The following is a 22,735-nucleotide window of genomic DNA, read 5'->3' as shown; positions in this document are numbered from 1 at the left end:
AATCAGTGAAAGATAATCTTACAGTTGAAAGGAATTCTCAAAATTTTAATGGGCAACTGCCCAAACCATTACACATGTAAGGTCTTCTGCTCACTGAAGCAGTTAACATAAACAAGGGTTATAGGTTAAAGGAATTGAAATACTAAATTTCTTTGTCCAGATTATAGTAGCAGGCAGTGAAATTTATACACAGAGCTTGTCTATGAGGGCCAACAGCCAAATTGCATCTGTTCTTTAAGTACTTCAAGGCAGAAACTCATAGAAAATAACTATAATCAGAGTAGCTTATGAAAATCTCATGTAAAAAAAAAACAGAACTTGTGAAAAAATCACAGCATCAATAAAACAGCTGCATAAAATTTAATATCAGAAGTACAGATTGAGTGAGCATGACACTATTCCTTGGCCCAACATTGGCTCAGTCGCACTGGCTTATTGTTGATATTTTTATTTTTGGTTGTCGTTGGTGTCACACACCAGCCCCTTTACACTCTGCACTAGTAATGCTAGAGAACAAAGTAATAAATTGGAGCCTAAAACAGACAGAGCGCCAGATTAGTTTACACTTATGGCAGGCACATCCAGCTTATATAATCTCTGAACCTTATACTTACACAAATAGCAACTACCATAGACTGACTAGGGCTACTAGAAAAACATCTTGCTTCAACACATTGTTACACTAGGAGCTGAGCTTACAGGTCAATGCTAAGCAGTGCACAAGTGAGGCCAAAACAGACTTTATTCTACCCATTGGAATTACAACCTGGAGAGTATAAGGTGAATGTCACTGACACCATAGAACACAATTCATACCTTTGCAGAAAACAGGACTGCTAGACAATGCACAAGTGCTGCTCACCGTTCATTCCACTGCAGTCACACAAGGTCAGAGGAATGTCTCGGTGTTAAAATAGCATGCACATCCCATGCCACATGTAGTAGACCAAAGCAGTGATACACACTATCGCTCTCCTGCTCCCCAATATACAGTCCAGTCAGTCAGTCCAGTCACAGCAGAAAATGGCCTCTCACTTCTGCACTACAACGCCATCTCTCTGACCTCACGGCAGGTGGACACAAAACTGAAGTCATCACTTTAACAACCATTTCTCCCCACACTGCCCATCCCCTAGACCGGGACTGCAATTAATATCTCTGTGCCAGATTTGCAGTTGTGGAGAAGAATCAATACACATGTCAAATAATAACAGATATGTTTTTCTATAACAGTTTTATAAGTGTGAGTTTTACTGTGTGTTTACACTCATTGAGTACTTGTTTGAATAAGAACTATATTTCATAACAGTTTCATTATAGTTCATTATAACTGTGTTCAAAGCACCATAATTTCCTCAGTTTAACCAATTAATAACATTACAGCTTGTGCTCATTAAGATTGGTTACATCGCATGTAAATTTTGAAGTGGTATTGAATGATTCAGTTGGCTAGGAATCGTAGCTTTCATTAAAAGTTAGTCTGTTCCTTTACTTTACAGCTTGTTGTGTATGAATGGAGAGACAATTAGCCACATTCCGCAAATTGGTAGAAGCTGTGTTCGCCACTGTCGAAAAGCTTGAGGCTGCAGTCGAGGGTAGCAGGAACAAAAGGGACCTGTGAGATGTTGACTGTGGCTTCATGGATGCCTTCAGCATAGCCTGTGAACACCAATGCTGCTGCATCTTCTGATTTGCTTATATAATCAATTCTAATTCCATCTCCCTGTTTCCTGTGTTTATTACATAATTGAAATAAGATTTGGTGCCTCTGTGTGTCTCATTTATCAACTTATTGTGCTTCCTCTTCCCCCACATATGTTGAATTGGTATTGGTAGCACATTGCATTCTACTGTGGTGGTTGACAACAGGAACTGCTGGCCTGTGTTGAGATACATTAGTGGTGATAAGATACATTAGCATTGAAGTAATGATGTTTAATCTCACTGAATAGGTTCGGATATTGACAAGAAATTAGCTCGCCCTCCCTCCCCCCCTTCTCCCCCTCCCTGTGTGTGTGTGTGTGTGTGTGTGTGTGTGTGTGTGTGTGTGTGTTTTTATCACTTAGCGGTAGTATGGCTACCTTTTTAGTAAAATGGCAGAAGTTATAAATAGTCTGAACAACAAAAATTTACATGAACACAAATATCAGATGAAACTGAGTAGCACTTGCACAGACTACAAACAGTATAGATGACACAAACTGCAGTGCAGTCCAAATGTGTAGTGATACTCTTATCCAAACCTAAACAAATTAATATTTAAATTCCTTGTGGTAGCATATTAGGACCAATACTGTTCCTGATAAACATCAGTGATTTTCCTCTTAGTTTTAGTCATTGGAAAAAAATCTGTATGCTGATGACAGCAACATTGCACTCACTGAATCAAAAACAAGAGAACTCCATTCAGAGGAAGCAAATGAAATCCTCAAGGAAGTTGACAATAGATCGATGTGCAGTAAAGTTATGTTAAATGTAAATAAGACAAATGCTGTGAATTTTAGTTCGAAGAGAGAGAAATGACAATGTTATGTTAAATATAGATGTTACCTCTGTTGACCGCATAACACACAAAATGTTGAGGTATTAATATTGATTCTCAGTTGTGGTGTGAACAAACAAAGATACTTCCAAACAGAATTTCATCAGAATTTTGTGCACTTAGAGTTGTGTCATCGGTATGTAATAGCCAGTGCCTTTTAGTTACATACTACTCATTTCTTAGCTATAGGCTCTTTTCTGGGGAACAACTACGTAAAAAGGCATGGAGATTTTATAATACTAAGTACAGAAAGCTAAAACCAGAAACTGAGAGAAGCAAGATTTTTGGAGTGAACCTAAGTATATACTGAAAGGCTAGGCTAATCAGAAATGGAGGTGATGCATTTGTTGCAGTAGCAGAGGCATGCAGCACATTTTGCTAGCCTGTACTAGAGTTGCAGACTCGCTAGCTCATGTAGCTCATGCAGACTCTGTCCAGTCTGGTATTGCCGGGTCCCACTCTACTTGGGCTGGCCCACTGGGCTGTGAACAGTTGGTGTTCATCTTAACTGCTGCAATTCATGTCACATGGCTCTGCACAGTAGACAAGAAGCTTTAATCCACTGAGATAAAAATTGAAGCTTTTGGGCAACAGTGGGCATAATATTGTAATTGGATGTTTCTATGGACCATCAGCCTTCATCCCCAGGCATAGCTGAAAACTTTCAAGAAATCCTAAGTTTGCTAGTGTGAATGTTCCCCAGTCATACTCTCATCATCGAAAAAATTCGACCAGCAATTAAAGGGGATAATTAAAATTTTGGAAGCGGTGGGTGTGACAAGACATCCTGTAAAACAATAATAAACGCCTCCTCTGAAAAGTACCTAGAACAGATTGTTCAGAATCCATCTCATGATGGAAGTATATTGGATCTAACAGCGACAAGTAGACCTGACGACTTCTTAGGGGATGTCCTTGCTGGAAGCAGTATCAGTGCCCATGAGGCAAGTGTAGAAACAATGATTACTAAAGAACAAAGCACAGTTGAAACAAGTAGGAATATTTACATGTTCAGGAAATTAGATGAAGAGATAATTATGACGTACCTTGTAGAATAACTCAAAACATCTACTTCTGAAGCATGTAGAAGAGCTGTGGCTCAAGTTTAAAAGTATAGTTGATTCTCTAGAGCAATTCATGATGGGAGGGACAATCTGTGGTATCCAGTCACAGTAAAGAAACTTCTGAGGAAACAGCACAGCGACTATTCACAATTAGTGAAAACAAAGCAAAGGGGTATGGATGGGGAGATGCTGAATGAAGCGAGTGGCAAAAAAGTGTTTTCTTCTTGTAATAATACTTCACTAAGTAACCACAGTGAAACCAACAAAAATTATTACTTTTATTGTTATGAATATAATAGAGGGAAACATTCCACGTGGGAAAAATATATCTAAAAAGAAAGATGATGAAACTTACCAAACAAAAGCGCTGGCAGGTCGATAGACACACAAACAAACACAAACATACACACAAAATTCTAGCTTTCGCAACCTATGGTTGCCTCGTCAGGAAAGAGGGAAGGAGAAGGAAAGACAAAAGGATATGGGTTTTAAGGGAGAGGGTAAGGAGTCATTCCAATCCCGGGAGCGGAAAGACTTACCTTAGGGGGAAAAAAGGACAGGTATACACTCGCACACACACACATATCCATCCACACATACACAGACACAAGCAGACATTTGTAAAGGCAAAGAGTTTGGGCAGAGATGTCAGTCGGGGCGGATGTACAGAGGCAGAGATGAAGTTGAAAGACAGGTGAGGTATGAGCGGCGGCAAATTGAAATTAGAAATTAGCGGAGATTGAGGCCTGGCGGATAGCGAGAAGAAAGGATATGCTGAAGGGCAAGTTCCCATCTCCGGAGTTCTGACAGGTTGGTGTTAGTGGGAAGTATCCAGATAACCCGGACGGTGTAACACTGTGCCTAGATGTGCTGGCCGTGCACCAAGGCATGTTTAGCCACAGGGTGATCCTCATTACCAACAAACACTGTCTGCCTGTGTCCATTCATGCGAATGGACAGTTTGTTGCTGGTCATTCCCACATAGAACGCTTCACAGTGTAGGCAGGTCAGTTGGTAAATCACGTGGGTGCTTTCACACGTGGCTCTGCCTTTGATCGTGTACACCTTCCGGGTTACAGGACTGGAATAGGTGGTGGTGGGAGGGTGCATGGGACAGGGCCTCGCTGCAATGGAGCACTTCCTTTCACGCCGATCACCTGCCGCCCTACCTAAAACCTCTTTCCTCATTACCTTAGCCAGCTTCATCCTGACCCACAATTCTTCACTTTTGAAGGCCAGACATACCAACAATTAAAGGGAACAGCCATGGGTACCAGGATGGCCCCCTCGTATGCCAACCTATTCATGGGTCGCTTAGAGGAAGCCTTCCTGGTTACCCAGGCCTGCCAACCCGAAGTTTGGTACAGATTTATTGATAACATTTTCGTGATCTGGACTCACAGTGAAGAAGAACTCCAGAATTTCCTCTCCAACCTTAACTCCTTTGGTTCCATCAGATTCACCTGGTCCTACTCCAAATCCCATGCCACTTTCCTTGACGTTGACCTCCACCTGTCCAATGGCCAGCTTCACACGTCCGTCCACATTAAACCCACCAACAAGCAACAGTACCTCCATTATGACAGCTGCCACCCATTCCACATCAAACGGTCCCTTCCCTACAGCCTAGGTCTTCGTGGCAAACGAATCTGCTCCAGTCCGGAATCCTTGAACCATTACACCAACAACCTGAAAACAGCTTTTGCATCCCGTAACTACCCTCCCGACCTGGTACAGAAGCAAATAACCAGAGCCACATCCTCATCTCCTCAAACCCGGAACCTTCCACAGAAGAACCCCAAAAGTGCCCCACTTGTGACAGGATACTTTCCGGGACTGGATCAGATTCTGAATGTGGCTCTCCAGCAGGGATACGACTTCCTCAAATCCTGCCCTGAAATGAGATCCATCCTTCATGAAATCCTCCCCACTCCACCAAGAGTGTCTTTCCGCCGTCCACCTAACCTTCGCAACCTCTTAGTTCATCCCTATGAAATCCCCAAACCACCTTCCCTACCCTCTGGCTCCTACCCCTGAACCGCCCCCGGTGTAAAACCTGTCCCATGCACCCTCCCACCACCACCTATTCCAGTCCTGTAACCCGGAAGGTGTACACGATCAAAGGCAGAGCCACGTGTGAAAGCACCCACGTGATTTACCAACTGACCTGCCTACACTGTGAAGCGTTCTATGTGGGAATGACCAGCAACAAACTGTCCATTCGCATGAATGGACACAGGCAGACAGTGTTTGTTGGTAATGAGGATCACCCTGTGGCTAAACATGCCTTGGTGCACGGCCAGCACATCTTGGCACAGTGTTACACCGTCCGGGTTATCTGGATACTTCCCACTAACACCAACCTGTCAGAACTGCGGAGATGGGAACTTGCCCTTCAGCATATCCTTTCTTCTCGCTATCCGCCAGGCCTCAATCTCCGCTAATTTCTAATTTCAATTTGCCGCCGCTCATACCTCACCTGTCTTTCAACTTCATCTCTGCCTCTGTACATCCGCCCCGACTGACATCTCTGCCCAAACTCTTTGCCTTTACAAATGTCTGCTTGTGTCTGTGTATGTGTGGATGGATATGTGTGTGTGTGCGAGTGTATACCTGTCCTTTTTTCCCCCTAAGGTAAGTCTTTCCGCTCCCGGGATTGGAATGACTCCTTACCCTCTCCCTTAAAACCCATATCCTTTTGTCTTTCCTTCTCCTTCCCTCTTTCCTGACGAGGCAACCATAGGTTGCGAAAGCTAGAATTTTGTGTGTATGTTTGTGTTTGTTTGTGTGTCTATCGACCTGCCAGCGCTTTTGTTTGGTAAGTTTCATCATCTTTCTTTTTAGATATATTATTACTTTTATTTATTTATTATTCTGTAAATTTCACAGTTCGTCCATTATTGTTTTAATTTTTATGTGAGGTGACATTCAACATGGTTGTACATAAATTTAAAAAAAAATATTTTCAAAAATGTTAATGTTGATAAAACTAATTTTATGGCTCTCTTTATCATTCTATACTGAAGAGCCAAAGAAACTGTTACACCTGGCTATATCATGTAGGGCCCCCACAAGCATGCAGATGTGCCACAACACGATGTGGCAAGGACTCAACTAATGTCTGAAGTAGTGTTGGAGGGGACTGACACCATGAACCCTGCAGGGCTATCTATAAATCCATGAGAATAGGAGGGGGTTGAGATCTCTTCTGAACAGCACGTTGCAGGGCATCCCAGATATGTTCATATCGGGGGAGTTTGGTGGTCAGCGGAAGTGTTTAAACTCAAAAGAGTGTTCCTGGAGCTACTCTGTAGCAATTCTGTATGTGTGGAGTATCACATTGTCCTGCTGGAATTGCCCAAGTTGGTCAAAATGCGCAATGGATGTGAATGGATGCAGGTGATCAGACAGGATGCTTACGTACGTGTCACCTGTCGGAGTCATATCTAGGCATATCATAGGTCCTACATCACTCCAACTGCATATGCCCTATACCATTACAGAGCCTCCATCAGCATGAACAGTCCCCTGCTGACATGCAGGGTCCATTGATTCATGAGGTTGTCTCCGTATCCGTATGTGTTCATCTGCTCAATACAATTTGAAATGAGACTCATCTGACCAGGCAACATGTTTGCAGTCATCAACAGTCCAGTGTTGGTGTTGATGGGTACAGGTGAGGTGTAAAGCTTTGTATCATGTAGTCATCGATGGTACATGAGTGGGCCTTTGGCTCCGAAAGTCCATATAGATGATGTTTAGTTGAATGGTTTGCACACTGACATTTGTTGATGGCCCAGGATTGAAATACGCAGCAATTTGCAGAAGAGTTTGCACGTCTGTCACCTTTAACAATTTTCTTCAGTCGTCCTAGGTCCCATTCTTGCAGGATCTTTTTCCGGCCACTGTGATGTTGAAGATTTGATGTTTTCCCGGATTCCTGGTATTCATGGTACACTTGTGAAATGGTCGTGCCGGAAAATTCCCACTTCATTGCTACCTCGGAGGTGCTGTGTCCCATCTCTCATGCGCAGACTATAACACCACGTTCAAACTCAGTTAAGTCTTGATAACCTGCCATTGCAGCAGCAGTAACTGATCTAACAACTGTGCCAGGCACTTGTCTTATATAGGCATGCCAACCGAAGTGCTGTATTCTGCCTGATTACATATCTCTGTATTTGAATATGCGTTCCTATACCAGTTTCTTTGGCACTTCAGTGTAGAAGGCACAGGTCACTTGTCTTTGTGGAAATTATTCTTACTTCTAGCCAAGTGGTGAAACATAACTCAGGATTTAACCATTTCAAACATTACTGCACAGTGTACATGATTATCACTGATTTTAACACATTAATAAAATTTTATTTGTCTCTTTCTTAGTTTGTGCAAGTAGTGATAAAATATTTTTTATTCTTTTCAGGAAAAACTTGATATATTTGTTCCTACTCATTTTATTGGCTGGTGGCTGAAGACATTGGTTCTCAGAGATTGGTGGCTATGTACCGTTTTGTCTGTTATGTTTGAGCTTCTTGAATACACTTTGGAACACCAGCTGCCAAACTTCAGTGAATGCTGGTGGGATCATGTAAGTAGAAATATCTTGATAACATGGCATACAAGATAGAGGTTGTTATCTACTAAGACTACACAAGTGTTTATGAAAATATTAACTCCCATAAAGAACTGCATGGGTGAAACCAAACTCAGAAGATGCATATGACGAATAAGTGACTAAGATTTCAGAAAGATGTCATATACACAAGCTCAGCATTGCACTCCCATTTGTCATCATAAAGGTCTGTGTTATGCAAACCTAGGCACTGATGAGTCACCAGAAGGGGAAGTGTAAGTGTGAAAGCAAGTGCTAGCATGTTTCTTGAACATAGAAGACTGCAATATCAGTATGTAAATGAATATCAATGAGAAAGGGCCATTGGTTGTCAGAAGCTGTATTTGTCTTATTGTGACAGCGCATCTTGTCCAGGGAATGGTGCCACAGCAGTAGTGCATGTGTAGAGCCATTGGATAAAAGTGAATTATAATCAGTGTCAAGTAGTTACTGGAATCCCACAAAGTGACAACAAGCAATCGCAGCCATCTTGTTTACATCACCTAGGGAACCATCCAACACTGACACACTGTGGTGTGTGTGGACCTGTCTGCATTGACAATTTTGCATCAAATGCATTTTACTTAGACCATTGGAACACATGACATAACAATAGCATTGACTACTATTGTCCAGAAAATGTAAATGCTTTAGAAAGTAGCCATTGTTGGTATGCTGAATAGCAGAATATGGTGTTTTTGGGCAAGTTCATCTGCATACTGTCTGATACTGCAGGCCACATATGTCTTAGACTCTATCATGCTGTCTGCAATCTCACATGTTGCATTGTTGAGGTGCAAAGCAGATAAATTTCAATTGTGATGGTACTTCACTGTATACAACATGCAATTTTATCACCTACTAATTGTGAATAATATGAATAGTGACCACTGTGCCAGGGTAACATAGAGCCTAAGCCTTTGCTATTCATTATGGGAACTCTACATACCATTTTCATAAGGGTAATACTTGGACACATGTGACAAGCAATATGTTAACATCTTTCAATGAATGGTAGGTACTATTGCATCCCTGGGCTACACATCCAGATGACATCACACACAACAAATATGTCGATGATACGGTAATTTGAAAATTTATTTCCGTGACCTTGCCGAGGCCTCCAGTTGTGTTGCTCATAAAATTGTACCTAGGGAATTAAAATCTAATGGTGTTAAATGCATCACCTTGCATGAATAGTCATACCTTATCAACAGAAATCAGAGGGTGACCTTAACAAATGATAAAACAGGAATAAAACGTTCAGAGTAGGGATACATTAATTGTATCCCACAATGTTCAGTACTTTATCTTCCTGTTCTTGAGCTACACAAATGATTTGTCGAGGATAATGACAGTCAGATTTGCTCATGATAAAAGTGTACTAATAAAGGTTCACAACACATCAGTACCACACGTGGCCAGGAGAATAATGCAGCAAGCCTCAAACTGGGTCATAGAAAACAGACTTCACTCTTCATTAAGCAGGTAATTGTCATCATTTCATCTTCTGCGGTTTGTAGGATAATAGATGTGATGAGGATGGAATGTAAGGAATGAATGGGAAGTGGCCAGAAGAAATGTAAGAAACATTTAAAATATAGGTGAAGACTGGGTCAGAGTAATGGCAGGGAGATATTGGGAAGACTGGAGAACATGCGAGAGGCTTGTGTTCCAAGCAGATGCTACCAGCAGTGGGAAACTGTTCACAGATTATTACATTATGAAATTTCAGCCAAATAAAAATTATAAGTGGCACCCAAATAAAAATGAGGGAGGTGTAAAAAAGGTAAGTTATTTAATATTTCAAAAGTAATCACCTTAACTGTTAATAAATTTGTCCCACTGTGAGACGAGGTGGTCAGTGCCTTCATGTAAAAGTATTTGCAGTTCCCTATAGAACTGTGATTGCACCCAGGCGTGCACCTCTTCACCCAAAGCAAATTGACAGTCACGAATGTCTTTCTTCAGGGCTCTAAAAGTATGGAAGTCACAGACAGAGGGATCAAGGCTGTATGGAGTATTTGTAAGGGCTTCCCAGCAAAACTTCTGCAGCATAGTTGAAACAACCTTGACAACAGAATGTTGCACTCCATCAACATTGATGGGTCATTTGGACTTGATGGTGAGCTTCAATTTTTGCAAAGCTTTCACATATCGTGATGTGTCGATTGTGGCACTGTGTTCTAGAAAGTCGGTGAGCAGCAGGCCCTTGCAGTCAAAGGAAAAGGTAATCATGACTTTCCTGGAGCTGGTGTGCTTGTTGTTTAGACTACACTACAGTAGATTTGCTGGAAGGTCCTTACACAGCTTTCAAGCAATCTCAATCTCTCACCATGAGATTCCATATTTTTGGAGCCCTGAGGAAAGACATTAATGGCTGTTGATTTGTTTCAGATGAAGGGTTGCACACCTGGGTAGAACCATAGATCCGTTGGCAATCGTAAACTTTTTTTCATGAAGGCATTGATGATATTGTCTCACAGTGGGATAAATGTAACTAACGTTTATGGCAATTATTTTTGAAATAATAAATAGTTTACTTACTTTCTTGTCATCTCTTTCATTTCCGATTGATTGCCTCTTACACTTGGATGACAGAAGTAGAGAGAAGTGGACACCCTCTAAATGAAACTGCATGTTTGAAATTTCTGGGCTTCCAGATGGATAGCAAACTGAGGTGGCAGTAGCACATGGCAAAATTAACAAAAAACTTAGTGTTGCCCATTCTGTACTTCAAAATCTTTCTCAATGCATTGACCTGTGGGTGATAGTGTTAATTTTCTTTCACTCAGTACTGTCTTGTAGTGCAATTTTTGGAGAAATGCAATTATTTAATCTGCAGAAGCATGCACTAAGAATACTGTGTAATGTTGATAATCGAACATCTTGCAAAGCTTCTTCAGGGTCTTTGAAATCCTTTCACTCAAATGCCAATATATTCACTCCCTAAAGGTATTTGAGATAAATAACAGTGAATGTAGGATTAACAAGAAGTAAAAATAATTTTTGTGTAGAGTATGCAACCCTGCCAAGAGTTAAGAATGTACACTGCCAGAGAAAGAATCATCACCCTCAGGGACTGTGTTCAGTGGCACCAGGCTATAGTATGTTCATACTGAAGGGTAGTATTGTTAGTGATTCATTTGTCATGGTCATTGGTGATCAGATGACACTCAGGAGGCCTGCATGTGTGTCCTCTGTTTTGACTCTGTAGGCAGTAACTGTGCTGAGTTGAGATACGGAGTGTGTGCAACATTCAATTTAGGTTACAACCATGCCCCACTGACGAGTATGTACACTTTTCGACCAGCTTCAGCCATTTGAACAGGAAGCTGGATAGACATATCAACAGATTGTTCCACATGTCAGACACAATGTACTGGTGGTGTGTTGCTGCTTCCAACAGTGACCTGTGGAACATCCCACACTTGTAGACAAGGTTCTGGATGTCCACATAGTGCAGACATACGTCAAGCTCGACACATTGTGTGAGCAGTGGTGGCCGAGTGATCATCATCCAGGAATCAAATCCAGGCACATATTGCACCTGCTGTGGTATAGGGACCATTGAAACCGTTTGCTTGCAACAGGCTTAAGACAATGTGTGGCTACGGCCAGGCTACCACTGACATCACGACACGGCTAAGCGTGGTTACTCTGGAGCTGTTGACTGGAGAGTGGTAGTGATGAGAGTAGATTCTGTTTTTATGCGAGTAATGGACATACACATGTATGGTGCAGACCTGTTGAGCTGCCTATTCTAGAGTGCATTCGCCCACAACACACAGGCCCTGTCACAGTCATCATGGTATGGGGGGCCATCAGTTACAGCTTGCTGTCATATTTGGCATTTCTGCAGGGTGAAGTTACCAGTGCTCACTACATTGCACAGGCTGATATCCCTGTGTTACTGCCATTTCTTTGACAGGAAGATGATGTGCTTTTTCAGCAGGTCGATGCATGCACGCACATGGCTGCAGCAGTGTAACATTCTTTATGTGGTCAACAAAAACTGCCCTATCCAACAAGATCACCAGATGTCTCGACTGTGGGACACGATGAAGTGGGAAGTTCCTCGTTATCCAGGGTCTGCAAGAACCATCACCAAATTACAAGAAAAGGTGCAAGATCCTTATGACACTCTGTTGTAAGGTGCCATTCAGCACCTTTATGATTGTTTGCGTGCAAGAATAGACACATGCATTCGTGAGAGGGATGGGTGCACTGTGCATTCATGCAACTTTTTAGGCTCCCTTTACTCTGGCGTATGTGTTTCATTTGGTCTGAATATGTTGTCATATACTCCTACAGTGATGAACCACCTGTCACTTCACATGTAAGTGATATGACCTTATCCTTGGGGTAGTTGCTCCTCTTCTCTTCTGCCCTCAGTGTATTTCTGTATTCTTGTGCAAAATTGGTTGTAAGAGTTGTCTGAAAAACTCAAATATTTAAAAATGAAGTAAAAGAGCCACTACTCCTATAATTTATCAGAATATTTTCACTAGAGGACGTAATTTTTGGTAAGCATTAATGTTCATTTTAAACAGGTTTTCACTTCGTGGTATATAGCTGTTAGTTTGTGTGTTGTTACGTAAATGCTTAGTATAAAGTGTTATATAAAATCACAAGCAGAGCAGTGGAAAAGTAGCATGAGTGCTCTTTTTTATCCTTCTAATACATACAGGGTGAGGCAGCTAAGACAAGTCAACCAAAATATATCTTGAATATAATAGAGGGAAACATTCCGCGCGGGAAAAATATATCTAAAAACAAAGAAGATGAGACTTACCAAACAAAAGCGCTGGCAGGTCGATAGACACACAAACATACACACAAAATTCAAGCTTTCGCAACAAACGGTTGCTTCATCAGGAAAGAGGGAAGGAGAGGAAAAGATGAAAGGATGTGGGTTTTAAGGGAGAGGGTAAGGAGTCATTCCAATCCCGGGAGCGGAAAGACTTACCTTAGGGGGAAAAAAGGACAGGTATACACTCGCACACACACACATATCCATCCGCACATACACAGACACAAGCAGACATTTGTAAAGGCAAAGAGTTTGAAACTCCCAGGGCTTCTCAGGCGAAGGCCACAGTGACAAAGATGACTTTGGGGCAGCGGCCTGTGACGCACAAGGGCCGCAGGCAGCAACCATGTGTGCTATTTCAGAGTCGATGCCAGGCCAGTACACATGATGGCGCACCAGAGATTTTGTGTGAGACACACCCCAGTGCCCTTGGTGAAGGAGGCGCAAGACTGAAGCACGCAAAGACGCAGGTACCACAACATGCGGCGAAGCATTGTCAGTGGAAAGGAGGATAACACCATCCCTAGCCGTGAGGCGGTAGCACAAAGCGTAGTTGTTCCGCAATGGATCAGAAATCTTAGCAGACGGGCGATCTGGCCAACCCTTCTGAATACAGCGTAAAACCCGGGAGAGGGTAGGGTCAGAACCCGTAGCAGCCACCAGCCTGTCCCCAGTGATGGGGAACCCATCCACAACCCGCTGCTCAGCAACATCCAGGTGGAACCACAAAGGTTCGTCCCTATCAAATGCCAGATCAGGACCCATGGGAAGGCGAGACAGAGCATCAGCATTTGCATGTTGAGCCGTTGGCCGGAAATGAATCTCATAATTGAAACGAGACAAGTAAAGAGCCCAACGCTGGAGGCGGTGTGCAGCCTTGTCGGGAAGTGACGCTGATGGATGAAACAAGGAAACAAGTGGTTTGTGATGTGTAAAAAGATGAAATTTTGAGCCATAGAGAAGAACTCCAAACTTATGAAGTGCATAAATAATGGCCGAAGCTTCTTTTTCAATTTGAGAATACTTTTGTTGGGCATCCGTGAGCGTTTTGGAGGCATAAGCAATGGGTTGTTCCGAACTGTCAGAAAAACGGTGCGCAAGGACTGCACCGACCCCGTATTGAGAGGTGTCTGTGGCAAGAACAAGATGTTGGCCAGGTCGATAAGTAGCCAGGCACGGGGCCTGTTTCAGCATAGTCTTCAATTTCTGGAAAGCCGCATTGCATGACGCAGACCAGTGAAAAGGCACGTTTTTATGCAACAGACGATGCAACGGCTGAGCCACCGAAGCCGCAGATGGTAAAAACTTGTGATAGTATGCTATTTTCCCCAAGAAGGCCTGCAGTTCCTTAACAGATGTAGGGCGAGGAAGGGCATCGATGGCAGCGACAGTTTGCTGAAGCAGACGAATACCATCCAGGGTGAGTTGAAACCCCAAGTACGTGATGGATGCCTGAGAGAATTGTGATTTATGAAGATTACACTTAAGACCGGCAGTCTGTAAGACATGAAAAAGTGTGCGGAGATTTTGAAGATGTTCTTTAGTGGTGGAGCCAGTGACAACAATGTCGTCCATGCAATTGATACACCCAGGGACAGGGAGCAATAATTGTTCCAAGAATCGCTGAAAGAGAGCAGGTGCGCTAGCAACCCCGAATGGGAAGCGTTGGTATTGATAGAGGCCGAAAGGCGTGTTAAGGACCAGAAACTGGCGGGAAGCAGTGTCGAGAGGAAGTTGATGATAAGCTTCTGACAGGTCAATTTTAGAAAAATGCTGGCCTCCAGCAAGTTTAGTGAACAGTTCTTCAGGATGGGGCATAGGGTAAGTGTCGATGAGGCATTGAGCATTTACAGTGGCTTTGAAATCGCCACAGAGATGAATATCACCATTTGGATTAGCAACGACAACGACAGGAGAGGATCACTCACTGGAAGTGACAGGAAGCAAGACCCCTGAAGTAGTGAGACGATCCAACTCCCATTTTACCCGATCACGAAGGGCCACAGGAATGGGTCGAGCCCGAAAAAACCTAGGCCGAGCAGTGGGTTTGAGCGTGATACGAGCTTCAAAGTCATTTGCACGGCCTAACCCAGGAGAAAAAAAGGGACGAAAATGTTGTCGACAAGGAATCCAATTGGGCATAAGGAATAGCATCAGAGATGATATTGACAGAGTCATCTATGGAGAACCCAAAAACACGAAAGGCATCGAAACCAAAAAGATTCTCTGCGATACTCTGGTCGACCACAAATACGGGAACAGTGCGAACGACGGATTTGTAAAATACCTCAGCATTAAACTGTCCCAAGAGAGAAATCTTCTGTTTATTGTATGTCCATAGTTGCCGGGTGACAGGTGACAGGACTGGAGAACCCAACTGAAGATACGTCTAGGAATTAATTATAGTGGCAGCAGAACCGGTATCCACCTGCATGCGAACATCTCGACCAAGGATTTGGACAGTGAGGAATAACTTCTCTGAAAGGGAAGAAGTGCAATTGACAGACAACACAGAATCAGAATCAGCGTCATGTTCATGAACATCATGTATGCGGTCGGATTTGCAAACGGAAGACACATGACCTTTCTTTTTGCAGTTGTGACACACAGCCCAACGTTGGGGACAATCCTCTCGTGAATGTTTCGTAAAACACCGCGGGCATGAAGGAAGTTGCCGGGGGTTTTGCTGCAGTTTCTTAGCGGGTTGTTTACAGTTAGGCCGAGGCTGCGCGTGGGAGCGCACTGCGGCCACGTCGGCCGGCGGGGACGCGCAGCACGCGTCGTCAACAGCGCACAGAGGTTGTATTTCCCCAGCATCACCCCACGCCTCTATTTGCGCCCCAGCGGCTTAAGAAATTTCAAAAGACTGCGCAATGGAGAGAACGTCATCTAGAGTCGGATTTGCCAATTGAAGGGCATGTTGCCGAACTTCTTTGTCGGGCGCCGACCGAATAATAGCATCCCGTACCATGGAGTCGGCATAGGATTCTTTGTGAACATCCGTAACAAATTGACACTTTTGACTGAGGCCGTGAAGTTCAGCAGCCCAAGCACGATAGGATTGATGTGGCTGTTTTTGACAACGATAAAAGGCAACACAAGAGGCTACCACATGCGTTTGCTTTTGAAAATAGACAGACAGAAGTGAGCACATTTCAGCAAAGGACAAAGACGCAGGATCCTTCAAAGGCGCCAATTGCGACAACAACTGATACATTTGAGGTGAAATCCAGGAAAGGAACAGAGACTTACATGGTTGTTCGTCCGTGACATGAAATGCCAAGAAGTGCTGTCGAAGACGTTTTTCATAATCAGACCAGTCTTCCACCGTCTCGTCGTAAGGGGGAAAAGGAGGTATAGCCAACGACAAGAAACGCCCCGCATTTGACACCGCAGCGAAGTCGCGAATCGCCGCTGTTAGAAGCGTTTACTGTTCAAAGAGATTTTGCAATAGTTGCTTGACAGTAACCATGGAAACCTGTGGGTCAACGGTGAAAAGGAAAAATCCACTACCTCGTCGCCAATTGTTATAACATCAAGTTTAACACACATATTTCAGAACGACACAACACATATGAGTCACAGAGTAAGTTGACAAGCAAGACATGTGTACACGTTAGCATTCGAATGAGCACTGAGTCCCAGTCTAGTGGCCGCTGCTCGCCTGGCCGCTTAGGTGGCGCAGCTGCTGCATGGCTGGTAGACAGCGCCACATGTAGAGGACGCGCGTAATTGCGCGACAGTGCTTTGAATGATCGGCGAGTCACAACAATTTCATTTTATGAGGATTTGTTTGCCTGCAGTTTTTCAATGATTTTCATTTGTAAACAAAATCTTGCATAGAAACACTCCATCACTTTGCAGTTTTCATAGACATCGTTCAGAGAACTGGAACTGATTTTGAAAGCCGTTCACCACAAACTTGTTAATGTAGTGAAATGTGGAAAAGATGAAATGTTTTGGATTTCAATATTTGCAGAACATCTTGTGGTTGATCCCATCTACACATTCAAACTACCGCATACTGCCATTTATATTACGTGTTGCTGCTGCTAAAATATTTTTCGCATCTCTCGTATCAGTTGCTGTTCCTTTTCATTAGTGTATTTTATTTTTTACTTTATGAGTTTCTTGATTTTTTTCCCTTGAAGCACACAGAGAAACACATTCCTGAATTATGTGTTTGCTTACATTTGATGTAGAAGGGCAGACATTTGTGGGACTTCTCATGATGGCAGGATATTGCTTTGCCGTGCTCTTGTCTTGTTACTGTTTCATCAGGTTCCACAGATTGTGTTGTTGAAACCTCTTTGTAGTCTCTTTCCAATTCCACAGAAAACGTATACAATTCCATACCGAAAAAAGCCAGTTTTATAATATGGCAGCTATCATTAAAAATTGCTTCTGTACATCAGAAAATTTGCCGCGTTGTCTCCTATAACTTAGTAAAAATTTTACATAAAAATTTAGTCATTCGGATTGTATTTGGAGCCAGTGGCCTCATCACAGTGGTAACACCAGTTCCCATCAGATCGCTGAAGTTATGCGCTGTCAGGCTTGGCTTGCAATTGGGTGGGCGACCATTTGGGTTACCGAGTACTGTTGGCCATTGGGGCACTCAGCCCCTGTGATGCCTATTGAGAAGCTACTTGATTGCGTATTAACAGCTCCAGTCATGAAAGCTGACAACAGCCAGGAGATCAGTGTGCTGACCTCATGCCCCTCCTTATCCACATCCCGTGATAACTGTCACTTGAGGGTGACATGGTGATCAGTCAGTACCATTGGGTCTTCCGAGGCTAATTGGGATTCAGGTTTTAGTTTTTTTAATCTTTATTTGGGGGATCTGCCTTAGCTGCTTTACCCTGTGCAGTGGTAAAGTAATCTAGAAGTACAGTAATTCCCATAATTATTAATGTCATAACTGATTGATAGAATCTTTTACAGACGTTGCCTGTGATGGCTGCTTCTACCAGTTAGTGTATAATTTGGTTCATGCTACAGCAGTGAAGACTTCCCTTCATAATAGAATTTAGAGAACACAATGGGTGAATAAATTAATTTTCGCAATAATCATACAGCAACCTCTGTTGATATTTGTTGGGCTTTCATAAGGATCACATACTGTTACATAATCCTAATCATTTGTAAGTTGTCACATATCTAATTTGTGGTATAACTTTCATTTCAGACACGCGGGCTTTTTGAGACTAGAATTTCTATAAATATTAGTGCAGTAAATTAGGTTCTGAAAAATGAAATGAGAACAATGAAATAATTGTCACACAAGAAAAGCAAATAACTGAACATAAAGCCATTTTAAAGCAGCTTTGATAAGCATCTAGAACAAACCAGAAATTCATTTCGTGTTACGAAAGCAGATGCACCCTTCCATTATGACCAGCATGTATGGTGGGACCTCTAAAACACTCACAAAACCCAGATAAATTTTGATTGTATGAGGCACTGAAGTTAGTGTCCAGACATTCATGGATGACACAGGATCTCAAATTGATCGTAGGAAATCAAAAGCAGAGGTTTTAAAATGTTCCTTGATGAAAGGGAAATCCAGTACTACCCCAGTTTAATTCGTGCACCACTTCAAAGATGAGTGATGTGTTGTGCTAGCAGCACAGAGAAACAACTAAAGTCACTGAAACTGAACCAATCACGTCAGCTGAGTTAGCCCTGCAAGAAGAGTAGCAGATGTGATCCACAAAACTACTGTCCTATCTCATTCACATCCATCTATTATAGAATCCTAGAACAGATTCTGAGTTTAAACATAGTGAGATATCGAAAACAGAATAATCTCCTCCATGCCAACCAACACAGATTCCATAAACATCAGTCAAGCGAAATGCAACTCTCCTTTCCTCACATTATGTCCTTGCAGCCATGGATCTAGACAGTCAAGTAGATATAGCATTTCTTAACCTTCGAATTTAGGCTCATTACTGCACCAGTGCTTTGTAAGAAAAGGATAGTTTACATTAATTTGTGACTGAATTAAACATTTCTTGATAGGGAGGACACAGCATGTTATCTTGGAAATGTGTTGGGACACTTGCTGTTCATACTGTATGTTAATGACCTTGCAGTCAGTATTAGTTTTTTTTTTTTTTTTTTTTTTTTTTTTTGCAGATGATGCATGTATCTGTAGTGAAATACTGTCTGAGAAAAAGGTGCACAAATATTCAGTCAGATATTGTTAAGATGACAAAATGATGCAGATATTGGCAACTTTTTAGTATGTTCAGAAATGTAAATTTGTGTGCTTCACAAAACAAAACAAAACATTCTGTAGTATGGTAATATCAATAATTCACAGTTAGAATAAGTCAGTTCATACAGATACCTAGGTGTAAAAATTTTAGGCATATGAAATCCATTGATCACATGGGCTCAGTTACAGGTAAAGTAGGTAGCAGGCTTTGCTTCATTGGTAGAATATTAGGAAAATGCAATCATGTCAGAAAAAAGATGCTTACAAAACACTGGTGCAACCCATCCTAGAATATTGCTCAAGTGCATTTACTTCACCTACTAGCAAAGATGAAAAATACTGGCAAATCTCTAATGGTGTGTGTGGAATTTCTGTTTTGTTGCCTTTCAGTGTTTTTTATCTGGGAAAAGTGCTAAACCGTTTTGACATTCTTATCGAATAACTGACAGTCTTTTGTCTTTATTTTATTTCTAGCTTTTCAGACATTACTGCTAGGAGCTTCTAAATTAATTTCGTCCCCCAATCATTTTCATCATAATTTAAATGCTGTAATGTTAATTTAAAAGCTGTACTGTTGTTATAGTTTGTTAATATGAAGTAATGATTGTAACACTAAGCTCAGCTTATTTTTTTTTTTAGGTTTGTTAGATATTTCTTTATGTTCATGTATTTTTTGTTTATTTTAACAGTGGATATTAGATGCCCTGGTTTGTAATGGACTTGGCATCTATCTTGGAATAAAAACATTAAACTACTTTTCCATGAAGACATACCATTGGCGAGGTTTATGGGGCATCCCAACATACAGGTATTTGGCAGAAAATATTATACATTTAAATCTTCAAAGTATAACTTTGCAATGGAGCTATTTATTTTAATGCACAAGTGATATATGTTAGAGACACAAGGCCCCCGTTTCTGTGTATTCTTTTAAAATGCTGTATAGACTGGAGCACACCTTTCTAAAGTTTTCCTTATATCTCTTATGATTTCTTGCAGCATTTATATTGTGTTCACATAGAAGGCAGCGTGTTGCAGTAGTTACATGACCACAGAGGCTACTGTCACAAAAAATAAAATCAAAATATTGTAGAGTTTGTTCTAGAACATGACAGACTTTTATGGAGTCATCTTATTATTATTTTTTGACTTTGTTTTATGAATTTTCACAAATGGTAATAAATTCTTGATAAAACCATTGCCATCAGAATAAGTGCTTATAAGGCATTGTGTATAAATTATTTCATAACCTATAGACACTAGTGTAAAAAAAGTTCAGTATAATGAAGCAATGAGAACGTATTTTCTGACCAAAATCGAGCAAGGTGGCAGAGTGGTTAGCTGGACTCGCATCCGGGAGCATGACGGTTCAAACGCGCATCTGGACATCCTGATTTAGGTTTTCTGTGATTCCCCATAATCACTTCAGGCAAATGCCAGGATGGTTCCTTTGAAAGGTCCCAGCCTATTTCCTTCCCCATCATCCCCTAATCTGAGATTGTTATCAGTCTCTAATGACTTCGTTGTCATTGGGACATTGAACACCAATCTCCTCCTTTTCTGACCGAGGTAATGGAGTGGCTGTAGAACAAAGTAAAGCTTAATAAGATGAACCTATTTGGAACATAACAGATTAAAACAAAACATTTAGTTATAACAGTTCTGCAAGCAAAGATAAACATTTTTTAAGAAAAGTAAAATGTATTCTGAAACAACATCACTTAAGTTGTTATTCTGTACCTCATGATGATTTCATCACTTATCTTTGACCTCTCTATTCCCAATGACTCATCATTACTAGTTGCATGGAATATACATCTTAGTTTTCATTTAATTTTTGCCCCTGTGTCATATTGCCACCTTCATATTTTATTCTTTGTTTTTGCTGTTTCTTGCATTTCTTCTTGTGAAGAAATTTTAAAAACTTAGGATTTTCAGACCAGCCCTGTTCCATGTGTTTTATTTATTTGCTTCCTCCTTGATGTGTAATTATGACTTTTCGACCACCAGAAAATGAAAATAAACTGAGAAATCTAATTTTATCCAGCTTCCATCATCAAGAGCTCTGTAGATCACAATGTTAGTCTGTTCTGAATTCATGTTGTTCGTTGTTGTTTTGTCCTTATTTCATGCAGACGGTTAGTCAGCATATGCCATAACCTTACTTTGTATTGCTTGGCAAGGCTAAGCGATTATCTGGCTGTTGCATGAATTGACTTGGTCTTCTGATGAGGTACAGTCATGTTCCAGTTCAAAGTAGTGCACACTGTTACCTTATAGTGCGGGCATCTAAAGTAACTGCAGAAAATATCTTAGAAGACTGTAACAACTTGCAGTTAATATAATTAATTTTATCAACAATGAGAATGAGAAAGATGTGATTATATGAGGGTAAAAGTTCTCGGAATTGAATAGAAAAAAATACTTACATCACTGAAACTTTTTTTTTATTTTTCAATGTAGTCTCCTTGTAGGTTAGTACACTTCATCCAATGATGTTCCAGTACCTTGATCCCATCTCGAAAATGAGTTTCCAACAGGCCTGCAAAATAGTTGTTAACTCTGGCTATCAATTCTTCTCATGATGCCAGTGAAGTATTGTGAGCAGCAAAGAAGAGCTGTATTGTATGTCCCATTTCTGTTCTTGTTCTAAATGGGCACTTCATTCAGTGGCATGTACAGATGTGTAGTGTGTGACAGTATGCCACTTGAAAGATTAATTGAGTGTGTACTATTACTGCCTCCTCTCCCTGCTTATTGGGTGTAAACATGACAATGCTGCCACTGTGGCCATTTTACCAGTTCACTTTGTCTGATAATACATAATTTATAGTGTGCCCATGCTTGAGGCAGCATTCAATGATTATCAGCTTGCAGCAGTAGCATGTACTGTTTGTATTTCACGCACCAGAATTCATCAGTTCCAGTAGGCTGTGTAATGTAAGATGTGCCACTCTGGTAAGAAATAAATGAGTGTGGGTATTTATATGCTGCTCAGCGTTAGATTGGAAGAGGCTTGTGCTAATTAGTAAGACATAATTTTATTTTTGAATGAACAAACCATATAAAATTATTGAAGAACTTTGTAGAAAAGGGTATGAAGAAATTGAAAATGAAATAGTTGTAGGGAGAACAACACTGCATATGAGAACTATTTAATTTGCATGAGATTTGTCAGAAAAGACAAACTGGCATGTACAAATATTATCTTACAGATTTTTAAGCATGATCCCTTTAAAATTATGCCCTTATCTGGTGACATACAGTTCGTGGCATTTGTTCTTGTTTGAATGCCGCTTGTTATGCATTATTTGAGATGACACAGTGCCCTCTTCAGATGTTAATAGATGTTATATATGCTTCGAAAATAATGTTCATTAAATGTGACTTTGAGTTTTGAGTACAGAAATAAGTTCATGTCTGGTGGTCCTCAGTCCAGAGACTGGTTTGATGCAGCTCTCGGTGCTACTCTATCCTG

The 22,735-nt window shown here is 41.4% G+C and overlaps 1 protein-coding gene across 2 annotated transcripts in view; it reads left to right on the top strand.

Moving 5' to 3' along the window:
* LOC124795350 (phosphatidylserine synthase 2-like) overlaps nucleotides 1-22,735 on the top strand; it is a 232,675-nt gene that overhangs the window by 44,727 nt on the left and 165,213 nt on the right. For both annotated transcript variants that reach the window (XR_007016680.1, XM_047259338.1), the window contains exons 5-6: nucleotides 8,030-8,194; nucleotides 19,947-20,065. Coding sequence is in view for 1 of the 2 variants with exons in the window: in XM_047259338.1 (XP_047115294.1) it covers nucleotides 8,030-8,194; nucleotides 19,947-20,065 (284 nt within the window). In the remaining variant the exon portion in view is untranslated. The remainder of the gene's footprint in view (nucleotides 1-8,029; nucleotides 8,195-19,946; nucleotides 20,066-22,735) is intronic.

Source organism: Schistocerca piceifrons, chromosome 4 (assembly GCF_021461385.2).
Source record: "Schistocerca piceifrons isolate TAMUIC-IGC-003096 chromosome 4, iqSchPice1.1, whole genome shotgun sequence".
Taxonomy (NCBI): domain Eukaryota; kingdom Metazoa; phylum Arthropoda; class Insecta; order Orthoptera; family Acrididae; genus Schistocerca; species Schistocerca piceifrons.
The sequence above is the reverse complement of the archived record's forward strand: the minus strand, read 5'-3'. Positions and strand labels throughout refer to the sequence as shown.